Here is an 18,856-nt window from a genome sequence, read left to right on the forward strand (position 1 = left end):
GACGGGGCTGCTTGTTTGAAATCTGCCTGTCCAGCTTTCACCTAAACATAGAGTGTTTCTCTCCAAATTGGACTTTATAGCACATTTCAGGTGTCTCGGTGCAGTAAAGGCTTTCTATTGCAAGCCCTTTAGCCCTCATGCTGGCAGCAGAAAGCTTACGGTGAGCAAACCAACTCGTTAGTCGCCGCTAAGCCATCACAGCGTTGATGCTTCTGCTGCTGCTGCCGGGAGAGCAGCTGAGAGCAGCCTGCCTGTGGAAAGGATGCCTCTTCCTTTCCCTTTTCCTCCCTCCTGGGAGGAAAGTGACTTTATAGCAAAAGCCTTCTCCAGGGCTTGCCGGGCTGTTTTCCCACAGCGTAAGTGCGCTTGGGGGCTCAGGCTAGAACAGTTTTCACTCACGCTCTCGGCAAAGCCCAGGAAACAAAACGAGAGGTGGCAGCGGGGCTTCACCGTAGATCCCCGGCCCGTCTACGAGACGATCCCTGCGGCTCTCGTGCGGTGCAGTTGCTTCACTGTAGAGGGAGCATGAGGAACTCTTAACATTTGCTTGCTGGAAACATCCAACTGTCAGAGAGAAGTTATAAAAGACAAAAATGCAAAGCAGAACGCGCTAAATTGAGCATGATGTGTCCCTGTACAGTTTGTGTTTCATGTCAACTGTTTTTAAGATTAACTGACATCCTTGCTTACAAGTTTAACTAACCCTCCGGGATTTAAACAAACAAAACACACAAAGTGAAAGAGGACGACCTGTGTGTGGGGTTCTTTTTGCAAACAAAACAGTCGCATGCTGGACGCTAACACCAAGCTTTACACTGTGTGTGATACGGCTGAACTGCTCCATAAGGCTCTGTCTTTAACTGCTCAAGGCACACCCTGCAACTCGGGTAAGTAAAAGCCTTTTACCCCCCCTTCCCTCCAACCTCCTTTTTGACCTTTCTCTTTTTTCTCCCTCCTCTTCTCTGTCTTTCCACGGCTTGTTCATCTCCCAACGTGCATGCGCGAGTCTGGCGATGATGGTGGAGAGCTTAGGTTTTCCCAGCAGATTCACTCTGTCTCTGCAGCAGAAGGCAGTGGGGGAAGCTGCAAACCAGCCTGGTGGAGGCTGCATCCTCTGCTGTGCCGTAACCGAGCTGTGCCGCAGCTACAAACACCCCCAGCCGCCTGTGCTGTTAGACTTACCGATTAAAAAAAAATCTGGTGGTCTTGAGGATGCAAAAGGAATTCATTCCACAATCCAGATTCCCTCCTCCCTATCCCCACAAAAACCATTTAGTGCTTGGGCCAACCTGAGACCCAGCCAGTGGGACTGGGAGAGGCCCAACCATCCAAAGAGCCATGTCATCCTAATTATTACTGACCCTGTGGGGACACCAGCAAGAACAGAAAAGCCCCTCCAGAAACACCAAAGCAGATGGTCCGTTCCCAATCTGTCACCGTTTCCATGCTGGGACCTCCAACTCCTTACATTTCCCTCCGTGCCCTTTCTGAAGAGCGCAGCTACGTCGAGGTGCTGGAGCAGGGCAGGGTGGGCGCCGTCGGTGGTGCGTGGGGAGCTGCCCTGCATGCAGCGCTCCTGCCCTAGTGCATGGCCGGTCTGTGTGGCTGGGGAGCTGCTCCGTGGCACGGGGCTCTGTGGTGTTCCCCGGCTGTCCTGGCACTTGAGATCTGCTTGGGGAAGTGCAGGATTTAAGCATGGCAGGAGTCAGGGTGGAAGCTGCGCTGGGAGAGGCTCCCCGATACCCTGAAGTGGGCATCTTTGGGGTTTTTTCTCCTCTGAGTACACAGTGGACTTCTGTTGTCCTTCCTTTTTAAAGCAGGAGTTGCTGAATGGCTTTGGTGTGCTTGTTGGTCTCCTTCCCTGTTTCTTCATGGAGCATTAGGAGCACTTCTGGGTTTTGCTGCTTGTCGCTTTGCTGCGTTACTGTTGGTGGATGTTGGAAGCCTCTCAAGTGCTGCCCTGGGTGATGGACTAGATGAGCGTTAAAACTTGCTGGCAATGTGCAAGTGAGCAAATGCACCAATTTGCGTGCTGGGATGCCTTTGGAGTTGCATTTCAAACACCTTGGGACTCCTTTCTAGCCTGTTTAGGGTTTTGAAACTTTTTTTTGGAAACTGAGACCTCCCTGGACCTCCTACAAGCTGAGTGCTGGCAATGCTTGATTTTGATTTAATTCTTTTCCTTCTCTTTCTGTTCCAGGGCAATGAAGCAGTGGCAGGAGTGATCGATCTTGGCACGGTAGAAATATTCCCTGTCTTTGGTGCCATGCAGAGAGGTCTTATAGATCAGGACACTGGCCTCGTCCTCTTGGAGGCCCAGGTTATCACATCTGACTTAGTTGTTCCAGAGACCAATGAGAAACTCTCCTTGGAGAAAGGTCTGGCAAGAAATATCATCGACCTCAGGACGTTCCAGGTGCTGCAGGAACTGAAGGATGCTCTGCACCAGGTGGAAGAAGTCAGATATGAAGGGAGGCAGCTCCTACCTGTCGTTGCTGCAATAGAGGAGGGGAGGCTCAGTGAGAGCATTGGGCTAAAGATTCTTGAAGCTGAGCTCGTCACTGGGGGTTTTAAAGTCCGTCAGGGCAGAATCAGCATGGAGACAGCGGTGCAAGAAAGGCTCCTTACCCCCCAGCTTTACTCCAAACTTCTGTCTCACCTGGAGGGTGGCAAGGATTTGATTGACCCCAACACTGCTGAGAAAATCAGTCTGCCCGAGCTCATGCACCGATGCATCATCCACCAAGAGACTGGACTGAGGCTGCTCCCAGTCAAGCAGCTGGCGGGTGGGATGGTGAGCTTGAAATCAGGCAGAAAAGTCAGCATCTTCCGTGCAGTCCAGGAAGGGCTGATAGACAGGCAGGTAACGGTCAGGTTGCTGGAAGCCCACCTCTTTGCTGGTGGCATTGTTGACCCCAGGACAGGGCACAGGCTGACGGTGGACGAGGCCGTGAGACATAATTTAATTGACCAGGATTTGGCATGCACGCTTCTTATCCGTCAGCTTCAGACAGGTGGCATCATCGATACCGTCACGGGAGAGAGACTGACAATTGATGAAGCTGTAAGGAAGGAGTTGGTAGCACCAAGGATTGCGTTGGTGGTCCTGGAATCCCTGTGGTCCTTCATGGGGCTCCTGTGGCCAGAGACGGGAGAGATCGTCCCGGTTGCAGATGCTTTAGAGCAAGGAATCCTGTCTACAGAGTTGATTTACAAGATTCTCAGCAAGAGGCAACTCATTAAGGCTGTCTTTATACCAGAAACCACTGAGGTGTTGTCCTGGAAGAAAGCAGTTGAACACGGCATCTTGGAGAGGGATGTGGTGAAGAAGCTGAAATCCACAGCCATACCCGATGTCATGGCCAGCGTGCAGCTTGCTGGCTCTCCAAGCAGAAGCAGGCATGGCCAGAGCTCTTCTGGAAGGAGTCCCACAGGTCACAGAGAGCAAAGTGACCCTCTGCTAAGGAGTGACGACGAAAAGCTGATGTTCCACTTGATGACTCACAGCTATATCAACATCCATGATGGCCAGAAGCTGCTCTTAGTGGATGGAGAGTTGAACAATATCACTAAAGCCCTCATCCAAACCCAAGAAAATGGATCCTGTGCACACATGTTGGAAGGGGGTGAAGGTTTTGAGGAGGCAAAGGCAAATGCAGCACTTGAAAGCGAGCCTTGCAATGGTTTGGCTTTGCAGCAGATGGAGTTTCAATTTGCTCCTTCAAAAGAACAAAGAGACAAGGTCCTGCCACCCAGAACTGCTTTGGAGAATGGGGAGGTGGTGATGGGACCCGAAGGCCTCCTGCTGGAGGATGCAGAAGATATCCTGCTTGTGGAGGAGCAAAAGCAGACCTATACTGAACAGGCTACCATCAGGAGTGAAACTGATGCTGAATTTGGAAGAGAGCAAGGAGCTTCTACAAGCAAGGACAAACATCAGGTAGAACTATCAACGCCAGAACGTCCTGGTGACCTTGGTGGTGGATTCAGAGAAACAGAGGAAATTATGATTGAGGCAGAAGAAGACTCCAAGCCTCCTACAGTAGATGGAGTGGAAAGTATCAAAGATCAGAAGGGGGCATCGGAAAGTGGGGCAGTTGTGAAAAGTGAAATCTGCGTATCGATGGATGTTTCAGAAAGTAGAGGTAGACAGGAGATCATGGCAGAGAGGTCTCAGGATGTGGAAGAACCTGAACTAGAGGCAGAAGATGTTACAGAGATTTATTTGCTAAACAAGGAACCAATTGCGAATGACCTGCTGGGAGGGGAGGAGATTGTGCCCCCTAAAATGGGAGAGGCAGAGCAAAGAGAGAGGCAAAGTGAAAACACGGCAAGTGTAGTGGAAGTGGAAGAAGGAGAGGGGGAGGTGGTATCAGGTGATGAGGGTGTTGATGAAACGTCCCTGCCAGCGCCTGCAGAGCGGGAAGCGGAGGACACTTTGGAAATGCTCTTAACGCAGCTCCAAAGTGGTGGCATAATCCATGAGCAGACGGGCAGGACTCTTCTTCTAAATGAAGCAGTAGCCTGTGGAGCGGTGCCCAGCCACACAGCTGTGAAACTAATGGAGAAAATGAAGATGTTCAGTGGCTTCTTTGACTCACATACATGTGAATCATTAACCACTGAGGACGTCATTGAAGAAGGTCTGATGGATGAGAAGCTTCTCCAGAAGGTATTCGCACCCGACAAAGCAATAAGTGGCGTTCTTGACCCAGGCAATAACTTTGTCTACTCTGTCAAGGACGCCGCTGCAGTTGGCCTTCTGGACAAGGAAACGGCGATGAGGATCTTGGAAGGGCAGGTGGTTACTGGAGGGATTGTTGACTTAAAACGTGGCAAAAAGGTATCGGTCACTTTGGCTTCAAATATGGGCCTGATAGAGCCAACAGGTCAGAAAGAACTGGCCAAGCTGGAGAAGGCTTCCAAAGGGAAAGGCACCGATGAGGTGACCAGACAGAAGCTCATTAGCTTACAGGCTGAAACCAGCGGAATTGTGGATCCTAAAATGAAACAGCCTTTGACTATTGCACAGGCTGTTGAAAAAGGGCTCCTGAAAAAGGAAAAAGCTTTTCAGCTCTTGACCAAGCAGATTGCTGATGGAGGAATAATCCATCACATGTCTGGAACGAGGCTTTCAGTAAATGACGCAATGAAACATGGTTTAATCAATCAAGATCTATGTAACGAACTCACGAAAGCTGAAAGCGTGTGCCTGCAGGACTATGTTCATCCGGTGACGAAGGAGAAGCTGCCCTTGCCCCAGGCAGTGTCGTTAGGGCTCGTTGGTCCAGACTTCCAGAGGAAAGTGCAAGAAATCCAGGCTGGGAGTGGAAGCATTTTTGATTCTGCTTCTGGCCAGAGACTGGCACTCTGTCAAGCGGTGAAGGAGGGCTTGCTGCCTGAGCAGGTTATGCAGAAAGTCCTGTCATCTCCAGAAATGAAAGAAGGAATTGTAGATCCCGAGACCTGCATGATCGTTCCCTACTCAGAGTTCATCAAGAAGTGTAAAATCGACATTGAATCTGGCCAGAGGTATCTGGAGGTCCATCCCTTCCGAGCCATCAAGGATGAGGTGACAGGGAACAAGCTCACGTGCGCCGAGGCGGTGAGGCTGGGGAAGGTGGACCCTCTGCCCACTCTGCGGTTGCTGCAGGCTCAGGCAGACAGCGGCGGGATCGTAGAGGGCACTGTCAGCAAGAGGCTCTCCCTGAGGGCTGCTGTGGAGCAAGGGCTGCTGGACGAGGAGATGGCCAAACTCATCACCAGCAACCAGATGAGGACCGGGGGAATTGTTGATGCTAGCGGCGGGAAAAGATTGACTTTAAAGGAAGCTGTTGAAAAAGAACTGATTAGCCAAAAATTAGCTGCCAGTATTCAGGAGGTGCAAATATCTGAAGAGAAATATGGTTCTGAAGTCTGCAAGGGAGATAAGTCCCACCTTTTCCAGGAAAAAATGGAAAAAATATCTCCAAAAGAAGATGTCATCGTCTCTACCAGTGCTGCTAAGGAGTCTGATGGTGCTGAGCATAAAGCCGTATCCGAAGCCATCAGCTACGACACGGCTGGAAGTGCTGCCGCCAGGAGATCCACAGTGACACCAAAAGAAGGGAAATCAAAACCTCAGGAGACTTTGGAGGATGGTGTAACACATCAGCCCCGAGAAAAGGTTGAACTGACTCCAGAATACCCGTCAGTATTAGGTACAGCATCTCTCTCCGAAGAGACGGTGGTGCTAAGGGCTATGGAAAAAGAGATTGCAAAAAGCAGCTCCCAGGTGAGAGCAGCTTCGGGGAAGGGATTGAGGAGAGAAGTAGTAGATCGAGGGACAGAGAAAGTGCAAGGACTGGGATTGCAGGAAGAGCAGTCGTTCTTGGACACGGAGGTGCTTCACAGTGCAGAGGACAAGGAGGAGAGGAGGCGGAGGAGGAGGATGAGAGGGTTTGTAAGTGCAGAGGGAGTTATCGCAGGTGAAGAAGGTGCAGTGGTGGCTTCTGAGCAAGGAGAGCAAGCGGGCAGCCTGGGTGGGGTAACACCAGCAGCCCTGAGAGAATCTGTTACTGTGGGCCGAGGGAAGGGAGAGGTGGGTCCTACAGAGCCCGGAGAACCCCCTGAGATTGGCGTCCCTATGAAGGCTGCAGGAGATGAGCTTGCGGGTAAAAAAACTGTCAAGCACATCAAAGGAGAAACCCTGAGATTGGATGTGGAAGGTCTCGTTGGTCAAGAAAAACCAAGTGAAACTGAGCTAAAACCTACCGCAAAACAGAAAAGCAAGAAAAAGAAAGCAAAGCAGACTGGTATCTCAGGAGACAGCGCTCAGCCAGAGAAACCTGCTGCAGAAAAGCAGCCCCTTCCTTTTCTGATCTCCAAAGAAATCCCAGGGAAGAAGGAGGAGGAAGAGGACTTCATCTCAAGCACGCCAGAACCAAAACATGGAACCACCACCAAGACTGCTGCTGGATTGGCAAGAGACACAGCCAAGCACATGGGGAGCAGCAGGGATGAAGAAAATAAGACAATTTCTGAGAAAGACAAAGAAAACCTCGCTGGGGGTCAGGTGTTCCCTCTCCTCCCAGGACAAGGGGAAACTCAAGAGGTGATGAAAGGTGGGATCAGAAATGGTCACGATTCCTCGGTGGCATTGAGCCTAGAGGACAACAGGACCCAGGAGAACGCCAAGGTGGAAACTACCCGTGATATGTCCAGTGCGGCCCCTGCAGCAGGCGAACTGCCCGATGAGTTAATTATCAAAGAGGAACCCAGAGAAGTTCCGGAAATCTCTGCAGTCCTTGAGCCTGAAGAAGAGACACGGCAAGAGCAAACAGCGGAGATCAGCACAGGCCACGGAGGTGCCCCTGTTCCCCCAAAATCCCAAGGAGAAACACCCCAGGAGAGGACCAGGCAGCTGGGTCCTGGCGATCGGGGCTTGCTTTTACCTGTGATACTGGAGGGGGAGCTGCTGGAAACCTCGAGGGAATCCACGAGACCAGCCCAGGTAAGTTGATGCTTTTTGCTATTTTGACTTTTTTTATGAGCTATTTGTGTGTGTTTGATGTTAAATCTCTCCAAGGCCCTCAGCACTGAGGACAGACAGAATGAGGAGTGGATGTTTGAGCTTGATGTTGCAGTATCAGCTGCAATGGATTTGGCAAAGGACCCAGTGATGTATGACTGAAAACACTCAAGGCTTAGTTGTGGCTTCTTTTTGCTAAAGCATTACTTACAAATGACTAATAAGTAAGACTCTTTTTTGGCACTTTAACACCAGAGATCTCTTGCCATTTATAAGCTTATGTTGGAAAAAGTGCCTTGTGTTTTATTTTTCCTGTAGTAAATCTTGTAGATAAGGCTAGTGAGTGGAAAGTCCCTGAAAAGGAATGTTATTAACAGATTTCTTCTTCAAAAAAGAGAATAATATATAATCCTTTTTTTTTTCTGCGGTCTTGTTTTACTGTTTGATTCTTTAGATCATGTTCAGCAAGAAGATGTGTCTGGAGCACGATGAGAAGCTTATATCCTATCTCTCCATGCTCCGAGATATCGAGATGAGAATCAAACGGGTGCAGCCGGCAGAGCAGAATTTGGCAGCCCTGCACGATCTTCTGCAGCAGGCGGAGGTGAGCGAGGCTGGGTTGGCCGGCATTAGGCAGGGCAGGGTTCGTCCTTCCTCTCTCCAGCTTCACACACAGCCCTTGCACCTCCTCCCTGCTTCTGGGAGCCAGCCGGGGAGGTTAGTCTCAGGTTTAACAGGCATTTATATGCAAACCCTGTCCCTCCCCGCTCTGTCACTGCCTCTGGCTCACCTTCTCCTCCCTGCTTAGACAATAACCTAAGCATGGCTGGAATGAATTTTACAGCCTAGAGAAAGATAGGCGAGTGCTGGCAGCTGAGCAGGGCTGGAGATGCTAATGAATCTTCCTAGGAGATAGACGCAGTGTTAGGAGCTGGGTCTCCAAAACCTTTCCTCAGTTTTGGCAGCGGGAAGATGAAGTCACCGTATCTTAGACATAATGATGCTGTCTTGCCGCAGGCCCTGGGTGCTGAGCTGCAGGAGCTGAGCTTCCCAGTGAATCAGGAGTTGGACGCCGTGAAGTGGATTGTGGCCAATCCCCCTGAAGAAGTCCCTGAGCAATTACTGAAGGCTTTGGAGAAGGATGCCAAGAACCTCCAGAAGTCTCTGAGCTCTGCGAGTGATGTCCTGGAGTCCCGGCTGCAAAACCTTCGCGGGGTGGCAGAAACCAAGAAGGTAGAGCTGGCAACTGTCGCCGCTGCCTGCTGCCCTCCGAGCATCCCAACGCTCCTTCCCCGGAGCACTCTGCTCCTTCTTTAAATGACGCATTTCTGTTTTTAAGGCTAAAATCCTGGCACATCACGAGACTCTCCAGGGCAAACTCCGGCAGCTGCTGAGCTGGGTCTCTGGCACCGCAGAGTCGCTGGACGGCAGCGATTACCACCACGCGACCGATGTGAACAGCTTGAGTCGCTGCCTCCAGCACTACAAGGTAACCATGGCAATGCCCCTAATCCTTCTGGCTGATGAAGTTGCTGTCCTCTGCGCAGAGGAGAAGCTTTTAATCCTGCCTCCCTCCTGGAGCCTACCAAGGGTTTGCCTTTGTTACGGGAGGAGCAACAATATTGTATTTGCTCCAAAGTCATTTGTTTCCACAATACACAAACCATCTGCTTTGGCTGTTTGGGGACCATGCTCAAATGCAGGTGTGTGGTGAGGGCTGAGCAACCAGGAGGGATTCCCGTCAGGCTGTTGAGGAGAGAGCTGCTTCCTCCGTGGGGGCTCTGAGAGCCCCCTCCATCACACCTGCCCTGGTCCCCATCGACTGTGCAAGGACTCCAGGCTCCTCTCCACATTTATTCATCTTCTAGCGATGGCTTTCAAGATTTGGTCAGTTCAGCAGTTCCTGTTTGTTGGTAGCACCTGGGCGTTGAAGTCAGGGGATCGAAGGCTTTGAGAGCAGGTGGTGGCACATGGAGTCACCGTGGTCTGGACGGGGCTGCTGGCAGCTCCAGGGCTGGGTCGTCTTCAGACCCAAGGGCAGCCCTACAGGCGTGGTCCGAGCAACCCCATGGTGACGTGCTGGAGGCCAGGGGCAGAGGCACGTTAGAAAATTGCTGCGGTGAGATGCTGTCACCTCGCTGCCGAGTGTGCTTTTGGGAGCATTTGGGGTTTCTGGAATATATTGTTCTGGTGACAAAGTACTTATTTTGGGTGCACACAGCTGCCTCTCCGCGTGCCCCATCTGAAGCTGGCAGTGCAGGCAATCTCTGGCTGCAGAGTCACTTTGCCTGACAGGGCTTTTCTCTCCCATTCAGGAGCTGAAAGAGCCCCTCGCCGACACCAAGTCTCAGCTCGACGCCACTGCCTTTGACATCCAGTTCCTTATCTCAGAGCATGCCCAGGACTTGACCCCTCAGCAGAGCAGGCAGCTGCTGAGGCTGCTCAATGAGCTGCAGAAGGCTTTCCGGGACCTGTCGGAGCATGTGACGGCTCGGGTGGAGGTCCTGCAGGTCTGTCTCCAGCAAGTGGAGCAGACGGATCAGGTGAAGGTTGTGAGACATCTGCTTCCTGGCTGCAGTTTGCTCGCTGAAGCGCTTCCCGGCCACAAGAACGTGCGCTGAGACACCTCGTTTTGGGATTTCATGTGCATGCTGCTCACAGTTTATGACTTTTCATTGCATATCATGAGCTTCCTCTAAAGTCTTTCTTCTTCCTACCACGTAACTCCCAGGCGAAAAGTTGCTTTCCTCTCAAAAGATGGAGCCCTGCCAAGGTCTGGGTAGCACAGCCGGGCAGTCCTCTGCTAGACATCGAGTTGCTTTGTGCTGGGTGGAATAAACCCTGCTCCCTGTAACCTCACCAGAAAATCCCTGTGCAGAGGGGCCACCACAGACACCTGGCAGCTTTAATGTCTTATTTCTGCTGCACAAGTCAGGTATTGCTGTCCCAGAGAAACAGCTGATGATGTATCCAGGCAGCAGGCAGCTGCAAAAGCAAGTCCTCAGGTCTCTGCTGCATTGCTGCAGCACCCTTCACCGCATGGATCCTCTTATTCAAGACAGGATTATTGTGGTTTTTATTAACAGTTGCTCTCTGTAACTCTTGCCTGTCCTCTCTGGAGTGTGTGTGTGTATATTAACCAGTTTGCTTTGCTTTTTCAGATTGAGTGTGCGCCCATCCTAACCCAGGAAGAACTCACTTTGCAGCTGAAGAGCTCTTAAGAAGGCTCTTTCATTTTGCTTCTGTTGTTTATCTTATGACTGGGAGAAACAAGCACAGTGTTTTGCACAAGTTTGTACATCACCTTGCTGAAATGCCCAGTGAAACTCAAAAACCTTTATCTCCCCTGGGAAAGGGGAACAGGAACGTTGCAGGGACTCTCAGGTCACATCATGCTCAATTGCTCAAACAGGCGCTTCTGTATTGTGCTCTGGCAGCAAAACGGAGGAGCTGGATCAGCTACAGAAACGCTTTCTCTCTCCTGGGCTCCCCCTCCAACCTCAGGCTCAAAAAACCAGCCTACTTAGGGTGTTTGGGGCTCCACAGTGGTGCTGCCTGACCTCAGGTTGTTGTTACCTCTCGTTAGATGAGTTTCTGCTGCAGTTTATGTTTGTAGAGTTGAATGGAAAAGGCACAGAAACTTCTGGTTGAGCTCTCCCAAGAGAGGAGTGCGTGACCTGGAGCGTAGCTCCACGTGGAGCTGAACGGGCTTCTCAAAGAGCGGACTGAGAGAAACCTGCTGGAGTGGTGGCAAACGTGCGGTGAGCAGCTCCTGCTCGGCAGGGACGCGGCACCTCAGCCCCATTCCTGCGGCGTGTGAGCCTGAGAGGGAGAGGGAGCACGTGGAGACCTGCAAAAGCTGTTTTCTGTGCTGCATCCTCATCTTCAGGAGTTGCTCCAGCTGTAACCTCTCGCCTTGCCTTTCAGCGATGTGCGTGACCGGAGGTGCAGCACGGGTACTAACTGCCCCCTCTCCCCTTCCCTCTGCCCGCAGACGCTGCAGGAGCAGCAGGCAGCCCGGGCGCAGAGCCTGGCCGAGCTGAGCCGCTGGCTGCACCAAGCAGAGGACACGCTGGCAGAGCAGCAGAGAGCAGCCAGCGAAGGGGACCTGTCCGCCTTGCAGCAGAGGCAAAGCGATGTTAAGGTCGGTGCTTTAAAAAACGGAGGTCAGAAGGTGGAGAGGCTCAGTGCTGCCGCAGGAGCTCACGGAGCCTTACGGCATCGTCTCCCTAGGAGCTGCAGAGGAATATGCACACCCGAGCCGCCTCCTTCGCCAGCGTCCTGAAAAGCACAGAGGAGTTTTTGGAGGAGAACAAGGCGAAGATGGAGCCCGGGGAGCTGGCAGCACTGCAAGAGAAGCTCCAGCGCGCCAAGGAGCAGTACCGGTCCCTGCAGGAGAGGACAGAGGTGGCCCAGAAGGAGCTGGAGAGTGCTGTGACTGCTGCAGTGCAGCAGGAGACTGAAAAGGTAACGTGCAAAGAGCAGTAGCCCCCAGGCTCTGCTTGAGGTGAACAGTGAGGTTCAGTCGGTGTAATCGGGTTCATCTGGGGTCATGGCATTTGTCTGGGTGATGCGGCATAAAGCAGTTTGCTGTCCCTTGCTGTCTGTCTCCCAGGTGGGGTGCCCCCAGGCATTTCTGTCATGAAATGCTTTGAGAACTGCAGCCACAGATGAGCTGGTTGTGGGGGAAAAGGGAGAGAAAAAGGCACCTTGCTGGGCTGACCCGTAATGGGAGCGTAAGCATCGAGCACCTCCACGCGCTGGTGGTGGAAGCGATGTTCACACCTGCGTGCGAGGAGTCACAGCCCTTCGCGGGGGGGGCTCTGGGCTGTATCAGGGTGAGAGATGCAACATGGCAGAGAGGATGAGTTTATTCACAGCTTCTTTACACCTTCAATCCTTTCAGAGGGCCACAAAGAGTTCTGGAAGTCTGTGAGTGTGTCAGGCGTTTGCCGTGGCTGGAAAACTGTTCGGGGTTTTTCCTTGTTGAGTTTGGTCTCCCTCTCCTTTGTGGTTTCAGGTGAAAGCTGCCAAAGAGCTGGAGGAGAACAGCAATAAGATAGATTCCCTTTTGAACTGGGTGGCCTCGCTGGAGCAGAAGGGAGGGCTCCTGGAGTACAGACCGCACCCCATCAAGCAAGCGCCAGGGGTGCGAGCGGGGACGGGCACGCAGGACGTCCCCGACGGCCACGTCGTGGGAGCAGACAGCGCTGCCAAGAGCCTGGATGAGCAGTACGAGAGGCTGAAGGTCAGGACCGACACTTGTCCCTCTCAAAGCTTTCTGCCTGACACACTGACCCTGCCTCCGGTGCTGGTGCAGCTGGGAGCAGGATGGGGTGTTAGATGGGTCTGGCTTCCGAAACACGTGCTCAGCGTGATTTTCCATATAGAAGACGTGGGAAGTCCCCGTTGGCTTCCTGGAGAACATGCACTCTGCGTTGGTGGGTGGCTGCCATGGCGCGGTGCGATCAGGGGAACGAGAGGAGGTGCCCGTGGTGGTCAGAGAAGGGGTTACTCTCCTGAGGGCAGAGCACCTGCCTGTATCCCAGCCTTGGGGTGTTCCCCCACCTTGCTGGGGCTGTAGGAGGGTGCGGAGGCTCAGTCACGTGCGTGGCCTCGCTGCACCCACCCCCTGCTGGCAGGCAGAGACCGTCGGTCGCAAGCATCACCTTTGCTCTCTGGCATCTTTCAGGCCCAACACCAGGAGCTGCTGTCACAGCAGCAGGACGTCATCCTGGCCACGCAGTCGGCGCAGGCTTTCCTGGACAAGCATGGCCACAGCCTGGCTGGGGAAGAGCGGGACCGGCTGCAGGGCCGGCTGGCAGAGCTGAGGGACCAGTATGCAGCTTCCCTCTCGCAGTCAGAAACGCAGCTGAAGCAAGTGCAAGTCCTGCGGGACGAGCTGCAGAAGTTTTTGCGGGATCACGGGGAGTTCGAGGCTTGGCTGAAGCAAGCGGAGCAGGATCTGGAGGGGATGTACAAGGGGGACAGCGACCCCAGGGCCCTCCGGCAGCTGCTCCTGCGACAGGGGAGCTTCTCAGAAGATGTGATCTCCCACAAAGGCGACCTGCGGTTTGTTACCATGTCAGGGCAGAAGGTGCTGGATGCAGAGGGAGCGGCTGGGGACGCAGGGTCCCGGTCGCTGATGTCTGGGAGCGTTGTCAAGAGCAAGCTGGAGGACGCAACGCAGCGATACACCACGCTACACTCCAAGGTACAGGAAGGGCTTTGCGAGGCTGGGAGTTAAACCCTGGGTGCCATTTTCCTCCCGTGCATGTCAAATGAGCAGGGATGGCAGAGGGGTGTTTAACTCAAGAGTGTTTGGCTGGACTTTTAGCACATATGTAGAGTGTAGGACAGGGATTGTCTTCTTCAAGGCTTGGGCAGGAGCAACACCCTCTGTGTTGGTGTTGGTCTGCATGTTGCCTCCTGTAATTCCTTTAACACATATGGCAAGATTGTTTTTTATTGTTTTTTTTTCTTTCCTGATGATTTCTGTGCATTTTCCAGTGGTGCCCAGGTTGCTCTGTGCTTGTGTGCATCCTCCCATTACGTCTTGTTGCTCCTTTGCAGTGCACCAAGCTTGGCTCCCACCTGAACACCTTGCTGGATCATTACCAGCAGTTCCAGGAGGTGGTGGAGTCTCTCAGGACGTGGCTGCAGGAGAGTGAAGCTGCCGTTGGAAAACTGCTCTCGGAGACAGTTTCTTCAGATCCGGCTGTTCTGCAAAAACAGCTCACCAGCGCTAAGGTACGGGGTCCTTGGGTGAGCTCCCGGAGGAGGGCTGGAGCCTGGCTGGGACTTCGGCCGCTGCCCTGAGCAGCCTCAGTGCAGTCAGCAGCAAGGAAGAGACTCGATCTGTTTGCCTTTTTTTGCTGGTTGAGTGCAAAGATGTATGTGCAGGCTCCAGAGGTGCCGGTGCTGCGGATCAGGTGGAGCCAGACCCTTGTGAGACGTGCTCAGAGCACGGACCAGGGGCTGCAGTCGCAGGCTGCCACAGGGGACGTCCCAGAGGGACATGGGGGGACATTCCTCCCCCGTGAGGGTGGCTGGGCACTGGGACAGCTCAGACCCTCTGAGCCAGGAAGGAAGGTCCAACCTACGTTATTATTATTAATAATTTTGTGATTTAAATGAACGGGATCCCTCAGCAGGGTTTAAGTGGAGCACTGAGCTCCCCGCAGCTGCGGGTCTCTTGTGTGTGACCCACTGGTGACTTTGCCCTGTCTCGTGTCAAAGCAGCAGCTGCAGGGAGACCTCGCTGAGCATCAAGTACTGGTGGAGAAGCTCCAGAAAGCAGCTCTGTCCCTGCTGGAGGTACAAGGCGAGCCGGCCCCGGACCACGGGTACATTCAGGAAACAACAGGTACAGAGCAAAGCAGCCACCTGCATTAGCAGGGAAGGTTGGGGAGAGTGTGAAAACCAACCAGGGAGGGGGAAAAGAAGAAATCTCCCACTTTTGGGGCAAGGTGGGGCAAAGGCACACAGCAACGTATCTTCAGGGCTTGTGTTTGCACGTGGGGACGGCTGAGATCCAGGCTGGCCGTTGGCATTGGGTCCCCTGTCTGGCCGCTGAGTTTGGGGATGGGGATTCGTCGTCAGTGAGAGTTTGGTAGGAGCCAGAGGTGATATTTGCTGCTCTCTGAGCACCAGAGCTTCTCTCTTTGCTACTTACTCTCCTTTGCGCTGAACTCTCCAGATGCCATCGTAAGCCGCTTCCAGAGCCTCTCCCAGCAGATGGCCGAGCGCTCGGACCTGCTGCAGAAATCCATCGCCCAGTCCCAGAGCGTCCAGGAGAGCCTGGAGAGCCTCCTCCAGTCAGTGGCTGAGATCGAGAAGAACCTGGAGGGAGAGCAGCCAGCCGTGCTCTCCTCTGCCTCCATCCAGGACTCGCTTGCCACGAGCACGGTAAGGCTTGGCCCTGAGCTCGCCCACCTCAAACACGCCTGTCTGCAGGGCCTGAACTGTGCAGGCAGTTGCTGGGGGTTAGCTACAGTATTCTGAAAGCACAAAAAAACCCCTAAAAAGGGACATGAGCAGAACCTTCACTTAAGTTCCTTAAGCCAAGGCACAAAGCTGTTGAAAGTCTTTCTTCTGCTGACAAGCAGGGCTTAGATATCAGGCACCGGGAAAAGGCAGAGCAGGTTGGGAGATCTGAAAGGAAAGGAGAACCAGGATAGAAAACTATTCTTGCCCGACTATTCTTTCCCAAGGGCGACGCAGCCGCTTATGCCAGTTCAGTTTTGCTCAAGAGCCTTCCTAAAATGGCATCCCTTTCTGTGTGTGCTTACCACAGAAGCTGAAGCAGGACATCGCCAGGCAGAAGAGCTGCCTGGAAGCCACCCGCGAGATGGTGACGCGGTTCATGGAGGCAGCAGACAGCCCCACGGCCTCTGCCCTGCAGGGCAAGCTGGCAGAGGTGACGGAGCATTTTGGCAGGCTGTGCCAGCAGCAGCGGGAGAGGGAGGACCTGCTGAAGGGCCTGCTCCCCAAGGTCGAGCAGTATGAGCGGCTCTCGGAGAAGTTGCAGCAGTTCACGGAGAGCAGAGCGCGGATGTTGGCATCCGGGAACCAGCCGGACCGGGACATCGCTCACTTCTCCCAGCACATCCAGGTGAGATGCAGGAAGAGAAGACTCCACCTGCCTTGGGTTCCTACAGCAAGGCCATTTTGCAGTGATTTCTTCCTGGACAAACAGCCCCTGCTTCACTCCCAGGCTGGCAGGATCTGCAGGACCTGTGCTGGCTCTTTGCCTGGGGAAGGGAGCGCGACTGGAGTGGCTGAGGCTGTTTCCAGCAGTGAGAGAGGGGAATGGCATTTCCCTGGAGCCAGGCTGGTTTTCAGAAGGGATCTCTAGCCAGGCTCTTAGGGGCCAATCCAAATATAGCAAGGTTTTACCAATGAAAGACTCCACGAGATTAATACAGCAAAACGCCCGAGTGTTGGCAGTAAGCACGGTGCAGGATGTGACAGAGCCCTCGGAGATGCTGTGGGTCCTGGTCATGGCTGCATGGGATTTCTCTCCCTGGCTCCCTACGAGTGCTCTGCTACGTGGGGTGGTTTGACCACAGCCTCAGAAATGCTCGAAGTTGGTGTAAAACCTGACACTTGAGCTGTGGGGGTTGATTTGGCTTGGTTTAGGGCCCCCCATCCCGTTCACCACGTGGCTTTACACCGGCACTGGGGAAGGTGGGACTTTTTGCTGAGCCAGAGGAGCTGGTGGGACTGAGCCATGCCCACCTGTTCGGTGCTGGTGCAATTCATGGCGCTGCCCACAGAGGGTCTCCAGCTCGCCAGGGTGTGGGGCTGTCCGGTCCATCCCCTCTGCCCACGTCTGCTGGCAGGGGCACGGTCAGCATCACCTTTTGCTCTTGGCAGGAACTGAATTCGGAGATGAGGCAGCACCAGGAGGACCTGGCTGCCCTGGAGCAGCTGGCTGCGGAGCTGGGCTCCTGTGGCTTCGCCCCCAGTACCTTCCAGCAGCAGGAGAAGCTGCAGAGCCTGAAGAAAGACTTCTTGCAGCTGCAGAAAGTGGCAAAAGAGAGGTGAGTCCCAGGGAGCTGGCCAGTTTCTGGGGAGGTGAGTTTGGGAGTGGCTTTGTGGTCAGAGCAAGAACCGGTGGAGATCTCCTTTCCATGGGGGGGCACGAGAGAACTCTTCCTGCCTCCCTCCTCCCACACCAGGAGATGTAAGGCAGCTCGCTCCAGCTGACGCTTTAAAAAAAGCCTCAGCTGGGGGCGTTGTGAAAAATTCCTGGTGCTGCAGAAGCTGGTGTTTGTGCGTTTCCCGGCGTGTGGGCTGCCACAGCTCTATCCCAGAGCATCTTGATGGAGGGGAGCGGGATGCTGGCGGGGGATCGTGAGCCAGCCCGAGGCGTGATCTCCGGGAGGTGACAGAGCAGAGCAGGCTGTCCCCAGAGTCCCCGAAAGTGGGGGTGAAGGAGAGCTTTAGCAGCAGCTTGAGCAGGATTGGAGGGACAGCTTGCCTGTGTCCCCAGGGGGTCACACCTCCCAGGCTGTATCTCTACCCTCCCTGGTGAATACAGGGAAGGTGATGGGGAAAAGCACATGAATCTCATAATAATCTCCAGAAATTCAGCACCGCACAGAGAACTGCCTCTGGCCAGCCCTGTGCAGGCTGCTCGCAGCTGCGGTTGGCGAGGGTGAGCCGGAGGGGCCCGTGGCTCCCCTCCGGGGGCTGCCTTGTTCCTCAGGGACGGGCTGAATAGATGAGAGCTGTGGCCGGGGAGGAGGGGTGGCAGAGCCTGGCCTCCCCGGGGCTGCAGCTGCCTGGAGCGAGAGGCCATGAATGAGCCCTGTCTTCCTGAAATCTTCACTCCCCCCAGGACAAAGAGTGCGGCGCAGAGCCGGCGCAGGTTGGCAGTGGTGATTCCCACGGTGGTGCCGGAGCAGCCCCGAAAGTGCCACCGGTCGCGGCTTGGGGGGCCAGCAGCAGTGGAGGGCAGGCTGCGGCATGCGCCCCGCTTTGGCTGGCACTGCGTGCGCGGTTCCTAAGCAACATCTAATAATAATAATAAAAAGAAGGGCTCCTAGAGACACAACTGTGCTACATTCAAGTGGGGGTAATTGCAAGGCAAAACACGAGCTCTGACTCTCTGAAACCCTTTCACTCTCAGAGAAAAGGATGCGTCGTCCTGCCAGGAGCAACTGGACGAATTTCGGAAACTGGTTGGGGCTGTGAGGAAGTGGCTGAAGGAGAGCGAAGGCAAAATGCCGCCCGCCGAGACCTCCCTGGGCACCCAGGAGCTGCAAAAGCGCAGGCAGCAGATCCAGGTGGGCAGCAGGAGGCGGAACCAGATCAGGAAATTTGGCAGCGGGTGTGAAAACACCAGAACGTGGAATAAATCCCAGGAAGCAGAGCCCTGGGAGGTGTTTTACAGCCTCAGGAATCCTGGGCTCCCCTGTACTCGCTGCTGTTCTGTAACCCCTGCTGTGTTTGCACCCAGTGGTCCCTGGCTTGCACAGAAAGGAGCAGTGTGAAGGTCCTCCAGGGCACTGCTTAATTTCCCTTCCCTCCCCCTGCTGCTCAGAGCGGGGATTTGGGAGTGGGAGACCTGAGCACACTCATTTTCACTGAGTGTTTCCCCTTGCTAGACATGGATGATGGCCTCCCGTCATCCAAGCCCCCGCTCCTCTCCAACAGTGATGCTTTAAATCAGGATATGCCAAGGGTTTGACTCAGAGGCAGAGCAGCGTCTGCTGAGTCACCCACGGCCCTCGCACCCACGGCACGCCGCTGGGCTCCGGCGTGCCACGGGGCTCCGCCGAAAGCTGCGGGGACTGGACTGGGTTGTGTCGAGAGGAGGAGGGAGGTCCCCAAAACAGT

General features: G+C 54.1%; 1 protein-coding gene across 17 annotated transcripts in view; it reads left to right on the forward strand.

The window, feature by feature from the left end:
- The window catches only part of MACF1 (microtubule actin crosslinking factor 1), a 141,702-nt gene that overhangs the window by 61,275 nt on the left and 61,571 nt on the right, over positions 1 to 18,856 (forward strand). For 10 of the 17 annotated variants that reach the window (XM_064471453.1, XM_064471452.1, XM_064471454.1 and 7 more), the window contains exons 36-50: positions 2,201 to 7,492; positions 7,965 to 8,114; positions 8,528 to 8,743; positions 8,850 to 8,999; positions 9,826 to 10,059; positions 11,505 to 11,654; positions 11,744 to 11,977; positions 12,531 to 12,758; positions 13,203 to 13,724; positions 14,084 to 14,260; positions 14,753 to 14,876; positions 15,210 to 15,418; positions 15,807 to 16,124; positions 16,889 to 17,055; positions 18,147 to 18,303. In XM_064471453.1, coding sequence (XP_064327523.1) covers positions 2,201 to 7,492; positions 7,965 to 8,114; positions 8,528 to 8,743; positions 8,850 to 8,999; positions 9,826 to 10,059; positions 11,505 to 11,654; positions 11,744 to 11,977; positions 12,531 to 12,758; positions 13,203 to 13,724; positions 14,084 to 14,260; positions 14,753 to 14,876; positions 15,210 to 15,418; positions 15,807 to 16,124; positions 16,889 to 17,055; positions 18,147 to 18,303 — 8,328 coding nt within the window. Of the gene's footprint in view, positions 1 to 2,200; positions 7,493 to 7,964; positions 8,115 to 8,527; positions 8,744 to 8,849; positions 9,000 to 9,825; positions 10,060 to 11,504; positions 11,655 to 11,743; positions 11,978 to 12,530; positions 12,759 to 13,202; positions 13,725 to 14,083; positions 14,261 to 14,749; positions 14,877 to 15,209; positions 15,419 to 15,806; positions 16,125 to 16,888; positions 17,056 to 18,146; positions 18,304 to 18,856 lie in introns of all 17 variants that reach the window. The other 7 variants (XM_064471463.1, XM_064471464.1, XM_064471467.1 and 4 more) reach the window with 2 other exon arrangements.

Source organism: Phalacrocorax carbo, chromosome 22 (assembly GCF_963921805.1).
Source record: "Phalacrocorax carbo chromosome 22, bPhaCar2.1, whole genome shotgun sequence".
Classification (NCBI taxonomy): domain Eukaryota; kingdom Metazoa; phylum Chordata; class Aves; order Suliformes; family Phalacrocoracidae; genus Phalacrocorax; species Phalacrocorax carbo.